The 10,324-nt window shown below is 39.1% G+C and overlaps 1 protein-coding gene across 1 annotated transcript; it reads left to right on the top strand.

The window, feature by feature from the left end:
- Positions 1–5,078: 5,078 nt before the first annotated feature.
- On the top strand, positions 5,079–10,033 carry LOC118660808 (nephrocan-like). Its single transcript, XM_036318466.1, has 2 exons — positions 5,079–6,365; positions 8,914–10,033. Exons 1-2 carry the CDS (start codon positions 5,482–5,484, stop codon positions 9,359–9,361), a joined length of 1,332 nt encoding a protein of 443 aa, XP_036174359.1. The 5' UTR covers positions 5,079–5,481; the 3' UTR covers positions 9,362–10,033.
- The last annotated feature ends 291 nt before the right edge of the window (positions 10,034–10,324 follow it).

Below are 10,324 nucleotides of genomic sequence, written 5' to 3' on the forward strand. Positions count from 1 at the left end.
CAGTATGGTTTTTGGATTTCCTTCTCAAGCCCTGCCCTCCTTATTCTCACCAAAGGACTGGCTTCCTATTTTATTGACAAAATTATGACAACACGATGGCCGTTTGCCTTGATCTCCCTCCGTTCTTACTCACTGTATACTAATGTGTCTCTATCCAATTCTGCACGTTCTTTCCTGCGAGAGATGTCCCTCCCTTCAAGCAGCCTCCCTCTCCTCTCTTGATTCCGTCTTCTCACCTTTCCCCACAGCTTGCTCCATCATTCTCCCCACTCCCGTATCCTCCATTGCTCTTTCTTTACTAGCTCCATCCTAGCCTATAAATATGATCCTTTCATTACAATAAAAATAAAAATATTTTAATTCTATGTCTCCTCTGCGACTATCTGTATTTGCAAAAGTCTGTGAAAGGGTAGTCTGTACTTACTGGATCCAATTTGTCATCTTCTGTTTATACTTTAATTCACCACTGTCTGGTTTCCACCCCTTCTCACACAGCTAACACTGTCCTCTCTCAGACATTGGCTCATTCTTTTTTCTTGAAATTCTCACATTCTTGTCTACCATGACTCCACACTTTTACGTCCTCATTATTCTTCCCTGATATTTCTTTCTGTCATTTTTATAGGTTTTGTTGCCTCTACTGCTTTCTAATTTTTGGCTTTTCCGGGGAGTCTCCATCTTCAGCCATCCCCTTTCTTACTATGCACAATATCCTTAGGTGACTTCACTGTGTGTGATCATGGCTCCCCAAATTGTGTTTCTATCATAACTTTTCTCCATGTTCAAACTTACGCAGCTGCCTACTATACCTCTACTAATGTCCTCAAGGTTTATCCATGTTGTACTATATGTCAGAATTTCCTTCCTTTTAAAGGCTGAATAATGTTTCATTATATAAACATTTTGTTTATCCATCCATTGTTTGTTTCTTCTTTTGGGCTATTATGCATAATGCTGCTATGAACATTCATATACATGTTTTTGTGTGGACATATGTTTTCATTTCTTCTGTGTATATATCTAGGAGTGGAATTTCTGGGTCATATGGTAAATCATTTTACATTTCCACAGCAATGTAAAACAGTTTCAATTTCTCTTGCTAACATTTCTTACCTTTTGTTTTGTTTTGTTTTGTTTTTTAGATCATAGCCATCCTAGTGAGTGTCAGGTGGTATCTCTTTATGGTTTGACCTTCATAAGACTAATGATGTTGAGCATCTTTTCAGGTGCTTATTTGCCATTGTAAATCTTCTTTTGAGAAGTACCTATATGAATCCTTTGCTCATTTTTTTTAAAATTTCCTGTTCATATTTCCTTGTTTTTTTCTTTATTGATTAAGGTATTGCATATGTGTCCTTATTCCCCCCCCCCCAAGCCTTCCACTCCCCTTTGCTCATTTTTAATTGAATTATTTGCCTTTTTATTATTTAGTTGTAAGAGTTCTTTATATATGGTAAATACAAACCTTCCATCAGATATATTATTTGTGAAAATTTTATCATATTCTGTGGGGTGTCTTTTTATTTTCTTGATGGGTGTCCTTTGAAGCACAGAAGTTAAACAATTTTTATTAAGTCCCATTTATCAATTTTTTCTCATTCACATTTGCTTTTGGTGTCATATCTAGAATAGCTTTTACCAAACCCGAGGTCATTAAAATGTATTTTCTTCTAAGAGTTTTATATGTTTAGCTTTCATATTTGGAGGACAAATAGGGATGTCTTTATGATGGCGGTCAATTAAAATGATTGCCTTTACATCTTTTATGGAAAAAGTTACTTAAAATTCCTCCTGGGTAAGAAATACCTAAACAGGATTTATCACTGAGTGGAGGAATTATGGAAAATTTTTATAATCTCACTATACTTTCCAGAATTTTAAAATTGTTTACAGAGAACCAGTGTAGCTTTGAGGATCAGAAAAAAAAATCCCCATTGTTTTAGAATTTCTTGCTGGCTTGGTTCACACATGTCTGAGGCGGTTGGTCACTGTGAGGGCATGTCAGTTTTGTGTGTACATTAGACCTATAAAAACAACAAGAAAGTTGTGGGGCCTCTAATGCTTGGACAGGGCCAGGCCCAAATTGAAACCAGAAATAAATCCTTTCATGGGGAAGCCTTCAGGAGGTGCCTTCTCCTCTACTTTATTTTACTTGCCTTGCTTATTTTTAAAAAATGTTTTCATATTTTATTGTAAGTTTTACTTATATATGTATTGGGCTCACTAAACTGTAAACCTACAATGGCAGATATTACACTTAGGTAAGATTCCTGTGCCTAATGGTTAACACCAACCCATACTTGCCTTGTTTTCTAAGCAACATTGAAAAAACTACCAGCAACCCCGGGTTAGCTCTAGGGCAAAAGTACCTCTTTCCATAGCTCTTGAGCACAGCCCTGGTTAGGCCAGGGAGGTGGAAAAACAGGTATGGCCGAGTTATCTTTTTTCTTTTGCCAACTCAACTGAAAAGTTGAAAACCAGTGGGTGTCTTCTTCACTGTTTCTGCCACCAGAACTCTCTATTCTTGAGCTAAGTGCTGGCTATAGGAGTAAGGTTAAAAATGCATTTGTTGGAATAAGATAAACCTGGTTTGAAAGCCCAACTTCCACTTGCTAGTGAGACATACTTGGGCAGGTTATTTCACCTTCTTGAGCCTTAGTTTCCCTCTGAGAAAAGGGAATAGTCATGCTTACACAGAGGGCTTTTTAAAGATAAACATACTTAAGTAATGACAGGTATTTAATTAATAATAAGAAGTAATCTGCATTGACTCTGACAAAAAGAAAAAGGAAAGGTTCTCTATGCTTAATAAAAGAAAGCATCTATCCATTGGATTCAGGTCAGAATATGGACCACATTTACTAGCTAGACCAGTGCATATACTTACAAAGAGAAATCAAGACAATGGACAAATTGAAGCTCTGACACCGCACTGTGTCTCCTCCCCAAATATATTCCCCATTCAGATCCATGTCAGCACTGAGACTTGCTGCATTGTCAGCAATCCTTTAGGGCTTGTGGCCACTGAAATAGAAATGGGAAGTATGAGTAACACCAAGTTCTTCTGGGAGATCAACAGTCCAAGAAGTGAAGATCTGTGTCTAGAGTAATTTCTGACTCTTAATGAAAGAAAAGCCTAGAAAAAGACACTTCAGAATGGAGAATAGATTTAAAACACTGAGTTTTGGGCAGGTCATTTAATTTTTTATTTTTGGCCTGAAATACTTCATCTTTTAAATGAGAGATTTGGATTAGTTAATCTCTAAGATCTCTGCTTCTCTAAAATGCTATGGTTTGTGTCCAGATCTTGAGTCTTTTCTGAAAACATTAGTTGTCGACCAAATGCAATAAAAAATGTATTAGAAAATGGTGAGTGGACAAAAAAAGATCTTTGCAGTCCAATAGAGCTTGATGAAATTCTCAGCTCTTTCACTTATTAACTTTTTTGTTGTTATGTGTTTTGTTTTGTTTTCACTTAACTTCTTAGTTTCCTCATTTAAAAGCCAGTGTTGATGATAGTAAGCTTGCAGGGTTATTAAGAGAATTAATATTAACATTAAAAAAGCACTTCACATTTGTAGATATTCACCAAATATAAGAAAAAGTTGTGCCCTAGCTGGTTTAGCTCAGGGGATAGAGTGTCAGCCTGCAGACTGAAGGGTCCCAGGTTCGATTCCGGTCAGTTGCAGGCTCCTCCCCGGCCTGGGCCCTGGTCAGGGCTCATGCAGAAGACAACCAATTGTTGTGTTTCTCTCACATTCATATTTCTCTCTGTCTTTCCCTCTCTCTTCCACTCTCTGTAAAAACCAATGGAAAAATATCCTTGGGTGAGGATTAAAAAAAATTGCTTTTACTATTGGGATTAGGACTAATCAATGTAACTGATTAATCAGTAAGAAAATATCAAATATTAGCAGCATATGTAACTAAAGGTAGCTGCCAAAACTGTTAAGATTAAAAACATTTGTTTATGGAAATTTTAACATGAGATTCTTCTAATAAGAGTATCATATTAAGAGATGTTTGAATATACACTTTACCATAATTCACATCACATGTCCTCCCAGAATTTAGGTGCTTATAATAAACATGGGATGCAAAATTAACCCAATTTAAAGATGGTAATAGTGCATTGGTATTATAAAAGGACTCAACTGCATAATGAAATCAAATATTTAGAAACTGTAGGTAGTAAGACATATAAAATTTGCATTGAAAGTTCCACCTTAATTGAATTCTCAAGCAGGTTGAACATGCTGCAAAATTTATCAAGCTGAAGAAAACCTAAAACGATTCCACTTTCTACCTAAACATGATCTTACTCAGACAACTAAATACTGAGGAACCCATCATCCCACAAAAATAGGTGGATGTCAAACTAGGAGGTTGGTGGAATTTGTAGAGAGATAGGAGTATTTGAATTTGCAAATCATGGACCAAGTTTATCAGATTTTGGTACTTCCTCAAATCTAGGAGAGGTCGGGGATATATGCATGAATGTACTTCTTACTCTATAGAGATGGAGATACATGTATCCTGTTTGTTTCTTCGTGGATCTTGTTTATCAGTGAAGTGCAACTTGGGAGATATAGAGCAGGAAGCTAGTTTCCAAAATCTATCTATATAAATGCCTAAACAACTGTTTGACCGTTTGGTCAGTAGCTATGATGTGCACTGACCACCAGGGGGCAGATGCTGCTGGGGTCTGGCCTATCCTGACTGGGCGAGAAGGGCCAGACACGCTCTGGAGCCCTCCTGCGGGCCCTCCCCGGCCCCAATTGTGCACCAGTGGGGTACCTCAGGCTGGCCTGCACCCTCTCGCAATCCTGGATACCTCGGGGGATGTCCGCAGGCCAGGCCGAGGACCCCACAGGTGCACGAATCCATGCACCGGGCCTCTAGTATAATATAGTTGAAAACATTTCTCTGATAGGCCCGTCCTGGTGATAGCAGTATTTGGGGCTTTTAAATTTGTTACTTTTAATGCTTTAAAAGGTAATTTATAATTTAAAAAATTCAAACAATACAAAATGTAGATAGTGAAAAATCCCTTGCAATCTTACACCCTAGAGTTAGCAGCTGTTTGGTGAAAGATTTTCAGATTGTTTTATTTTTAGCTATTATAAGATGATGCAACAAAAAGCATCGTATGCCATAAATCATTGTGCAATTTATAAGTACTTCCTGCCTAGGAGTAAACTTGCTGGGTCAGAGAACATACAGCAAAAATTGGCCAATATTTCACATCTAACTACAGTGTGTCAAAGTGCATAAAGTATTTTTGCTATCTTCCAGTGTTAGCAATCATAAATAAAAATAGTCAGGATCCTAGTTTTCGACCATCATTAGTATTGAATGATAGCACATATGGTGCGTTTTTTCCACCACAATAATCTTAGTTTACTGTTTGTGTCCCCCTCCCTGCTTCTGCCTTTTTGTTTGTTTGTTTGTTTGTTTGTTTAGCTATCTAACTTCACGCGAATGTTGGCTCTGGAAGATTTCATTCTTCTGGCCAGTGGAACAGAATCAGTAGAAAATGATACTTTCAAAACTCTGAGTACCTTGAAGACCTTGGAACTCTGGAAAAATAAGCTCAGACGAGTCCCCCGTGCTCTCCCAGCCAACCTTGAAGTGTTAAAACTAAATGACAATTTGATATACGTCCTGCACGGATCTGATTTTGAAGGACTGAAGAAGTTACAAACCCTTGAACTTAAAAACAACCTGATCTCTGCCGTCTCTCCCAGCATGCTGTCCTCCCTTGCCGGTTTGCAAAGCTTGATGTTGGATGGCAATACGATCGAGTCTGTAGCTGGACCACTGGCCCTTCCGCATCTGAAACATATGAGCATGGAGAATAATAAACTACGTGTTATACCCGCTAACCTCTTTACTTCTCTCCAGGCTTTGCAGTTCCTCAGTGTCAGTGGTAACCTTCTGACTAAAATTCCTGTTACTTTGCCCAAATCCTTGCTCTCCTTAAAGATAGAGAGAAACCAGCTCAAAGTGGTGAGGTTTCGAGATATGAAACACTTGGAAAACCTATCCCATCTTTACCTGTCAGAAAACTCACTGTCTTCCATCGAGGGGGCGCAGCTCCTTGCCAATTTAACCACTCTGGAGCTGGCCCAAAACCAGCTCCAAGCCTTGCCCCTCAGACTACCAGCAAGGCTACAAAAGCTCGATATTAGCAATAATCTGATTCGGAGAGTTACAGCGCAAGACTTCCAGGACCTCCGGGACTTGAAACATTTGTTTCTGGACAACAACATCGTCAGCTTGTTCGAAGCTGGGGCCCTGCAGCGCTGTTCCCAGCTCTCCAACCTGGCCCTGGAGCAGAACCTGCTGCTGTCTATACCTCTCAGGTAAGTGAGCCTTACCACTCGTGGTCTCTATTATAAAAGTTCTCCAGAGATTAGGGCAATTAGCACAATGTAAAAGCAAGAACACCGGTTAGAGCAAACATCAATGATCGGATCAAGCCTATCCAAGCCTTTAGGGGTGGAAGTTTTAAACAAGGGTTTGGAGTCTCCACCCTCACACTGAATACTGCACTAACTTACCTTGCCTGTTTGTCCATCTGAGGGTGTGAGTCCATTTGTGTTGGTCTTACCTTCTGGTTTTGGTTGTCTCTTCTCTCTCTCTCTCTCTCTCTCTCTCTCTCTCTCTCTCTCACACACACACACACACACACACACACATACACATACACACACACACACACACACAGATACCCTCATACCTTGACAATTTTCCTTTCCAATAATCCTTCCCTCTATACCCAACCCACTGTACCTGTTCCCCCAAACCAGTCATAATCTATAACTAATGTACAAGTTCATATTATTGATCCCATTTATTTAATTAAGCTTTATTCTGCATTTTAAAGTAGATAAATAAAAAAAAACAGTAGAAGAATGCAGCACTATTATTTTTTTATAAAAAGATATCATGATGTTTATTATATGTGCTTACCAGTGGATTCTTTTTCCCTCTAGCACTTTATAGAAAAAATCTTTCTTGCCTTATTATCATTATCAAATTTCTACTAATATACCAGCTCTGGCCTCATAGGATCCTATGACATTCCATTTACTTATTTTCATTGTTAGTTATAATATTTTTTTCTTACTAATGGCAAAAAGAAAAATTATCTTTGATATGTACAAATGTTAATTTTTTTCTTGTTAAAAAAAGGGATTTTTTATTATATAGTATGCTATTTGTACCCAAACAATGCATCAAAAAGTTACTTTTCTAATTGAAATCTATTAATATTTAAAAATATATATTGATGTCCAGACCTCACTTCAAACCAATTTGATCAGACACCTAGTGTTGGGGCCCAGACTTCAGTATTTTCAAACAGTTTCCAAATGAATTTAATGTGTAGCGAAGGTTGAGAACCAGTGGGCAAGGACAATGGGGCGAGTAACATGAGATGGGAATGGGCTTTTCCTATGAGGTTTAAATTAAGCAACATAACTGTCTGCTCGGTCAAAGAATGTAGCCAGCAATGAGAGCAAAGTTCTTGTAGAGAGTGATTTTTAAATTCCATCACCACCCCACCCACACTCCCTGCCTTTTCTTTGAATTGAAAAGTGGGAATGACTCAGAAATTTTCTCTGTAGTATTCCTCCCATAAAGAATCAGAAACACAATAATATCTATCTCTTCTACTTAAATTTAAAAACTTTTATTTATGAACTTTAAGCAATACACCCTTTCTTTCTTTTTTTTTTTTTTTAAATATATTTTATTGATTTTTTACAGAGAGGAAGGGAGAGAGATAGAGAGTTAGAAACATCGATGAGAGAGAAACATCGATCAGCTGCCTCCTGCACATCTCCTACTGGGGATGTGCCCGCAACCCAGGTACATGCCCTTGACCGGAATCGAACCTGGGACCTTTCAGTCCGCAGGCCAACGCTCTATCCACTGAGCCAAACCGGTTTCGGCAATACACCCTTTCTTTTGTATTTGCACGCTCCTTGTTCATATATAAAGTAACACTTTAAAATTTAGATTTCTATAAATACACTGTAAACATATGCAACCTACTTATATCACAAACTGTTTTCACAAATCCCTTCTTTTGTCTGCCATCTTCCATTCTACATTTCATCAAGTGTAATGGTACATGGTTTTGGGTATACATATATTAAAATATCTACCACATTTGCCTCAATATACTAATTGAGGCAGAAAATGATACCTAACATTAATAACTGCTAAGATCATCAATCAATTCATGTACATCTGGTGTTTCTCACAGCAATCCTGTAAAGGGAGGAATATTGTTTTACTTCTATAAATTATTTTTTAATATATTTTTATTGATTTTAGAGAGGAAGGAAGAGAGAGATAGAAACATCAATGATGAGAGAGAATCATTGATCAGCTGCCTCCTGCATGCCCCACGCTGGGGATTGTGCCCACAGCCTGGGTGTGTGCCCTGACCGGAATAGAACCATGACCTCCTGGCTCATTGGTCAACACTCAACCATTGAGTCATGCTGGCGGCACTACTTCTATAAATGATTGATTCATGGCCCCTTTCAACTAAAATATTGGGAACTTAGTATTTTTCTTATCAATTTATTTATTTATTTTCTTATCAAAGCCCTGGAGCGTTGTGAGCCCATTTGATAAGTAAAAATATTAAAGAGTTTTATGACGGGGAACTAGAAAAAACTAGAGGTTTAGAAAATAAGACTTATGAGGAAGGCTTGAAGATCTATAGATAAGACTGCAGTTAACACTTAAAACTACTTTTTAAAAATAAAGTTTGTTTTCTAGCTTCAGAAGGGACAGAACTATAGACAAGGCAGGGGTGGCTCAATCTGAGTTTCTTTGCAGTTGAGGAATAAGGGTCATGACCTTCTCTCGCATCCTGTTCCCATGCTTTCGCAGGCTCCCGGGGACCTTGGCCAGGCTGGACCTAAAAGGCAATGTCATCCAGGATATCGCGGAGAGGGAGCTGAAGGACCTAAAGCAGCTTCAGGTTCTAAACCTCAGGAACAACAAGATCTCTGCCTTGGATCTCAAAGCCCTGGAGGGGCTGCCTCGCCTCAGGCACCTGTACCTGGATGGCAATCCATGGAATTGCACCTGCAGTCTCCTGAGAGCGAGGGAGGTCCTGAAGGCCAAGGGGACCGACGTGCGGGGGGGACAGTGTGCGGCACCAGCCGAAAGACAAGGGGAGAGCTGGATGTCTTCCAAGAAGATCATGAGGCAGTGCGAGCCACACCTACGTCTGACCGAGAAGAGCAAAGAGACCAAAAAGAAGTCAAAACCGGAAGAGCACCCCAGCTTCAGAATCAACATGGATGATGATTATTATGATTACGAAATCGATTAAGTGTGAACTTCGATTACAGTTTTAGAAAAAGCTTTTGTTTCTTTCTTCTTCTTTTTTTTTTAAATAGACTTTATTTTTAGGGCAGTTTTAGGTTCACAATGAAATTGAGAGGAAGGTAGAGAGAACTCCCATACATGCCCTGCCTCCCCCACCAGAGGGGCACATTTGTTAGTCGATGAACCCGCACTGACACATGATCGTCACCTCAAGTCCACACTGTACAGTGGGGTTCACGCGTGGTGTTGTATACTCTGTGGGTTTTGACAAGTGCATAATGACATGTATCCTGCATTATAGGATCCTATAGAGTAGTTTCCCTGCCCCAAGCATTCTCTGTGCTCCAGAAACAGCTTTTAATGTTCAGTCTTGTAAGCAGAAATATACTATACAGTTAGCTATACCAGAGTCTTTTTGTCAGTTTTTCTTTTTTGAAGAATGAAATGAGGGTTAAGATAAGAGATGAGGTGGGGGAGGAACGTAGAAAGGAGCAATGGTAAGAAGATGTAAGATTCCTTCTATGTGAAAAGTAATTGCTTTGTGTTTTATACTGAAACCCAGACAAATAATGCCAAATAAAACCGCCATCTGGCTAACTTCCTGCAAGTACAGTAGTCCATTTTATCAAATTAAAAGTGGTAATATTTTATACGAAGCTGGTACAGGCATATAGGTATACAGACCTACACTACAGGCTTTTGGTTGCAAGCAAAAAAAACGGACTGTGAGCCGGCCGGTGTAGCGCAGTGGTTGAGTGTGAACCCATGAACCAGAAGTCACTGTTCAATTCCTGGTCAGGGCACCTGCCCGGGTTGCAGACTCAGTTCCCAGGTGGCGGGTGGCGGCCAATCAATGATTCTCATCATTGATGTTTCTATCCCTCTCCTCTCCCTCTCTCTGAAATTAAAAAAAGAAATTTAAAAATCCAACAAAATAAACAAAAAACTGACTGACCTGGCCAGGTGG

The sequence above is a fragment of the Myotis myotis genome, unplaced genomic scaffold (assembly GCF_014108235.1).
Source record: "Myotis myotis isolate mMyoMyo1 unplaced genomic scaffold, mMyoMyo1.p scaffold_m19_p_7, whole genome shotgun sequence".
Taxonomy (NCBI): domain Eukaryota; kingdom Metazoa; phylum Chordata; class Mammalia; order Chiroptera; family Vespertilionidae; genus Myotis; species Myotis myotis.

Bases quoted from the DNA above. Each gene is read 5' to 3' on its own strand.
- LOC118660808 (XM_036318466.1), top strand. From the start codon at position 5,482: ATGTTGGCTCTGGAAGATTTCATTCTTCTGGCCAGTGGAACAGAATCA. The intron at 6,366-8,913 runs GTAAGTGAGCCT...ATGCTTTCGCAG, and splicing joins CTGCTGTCTATACCTCTCAG to GCTCCCGGGGACCTTGGCCA.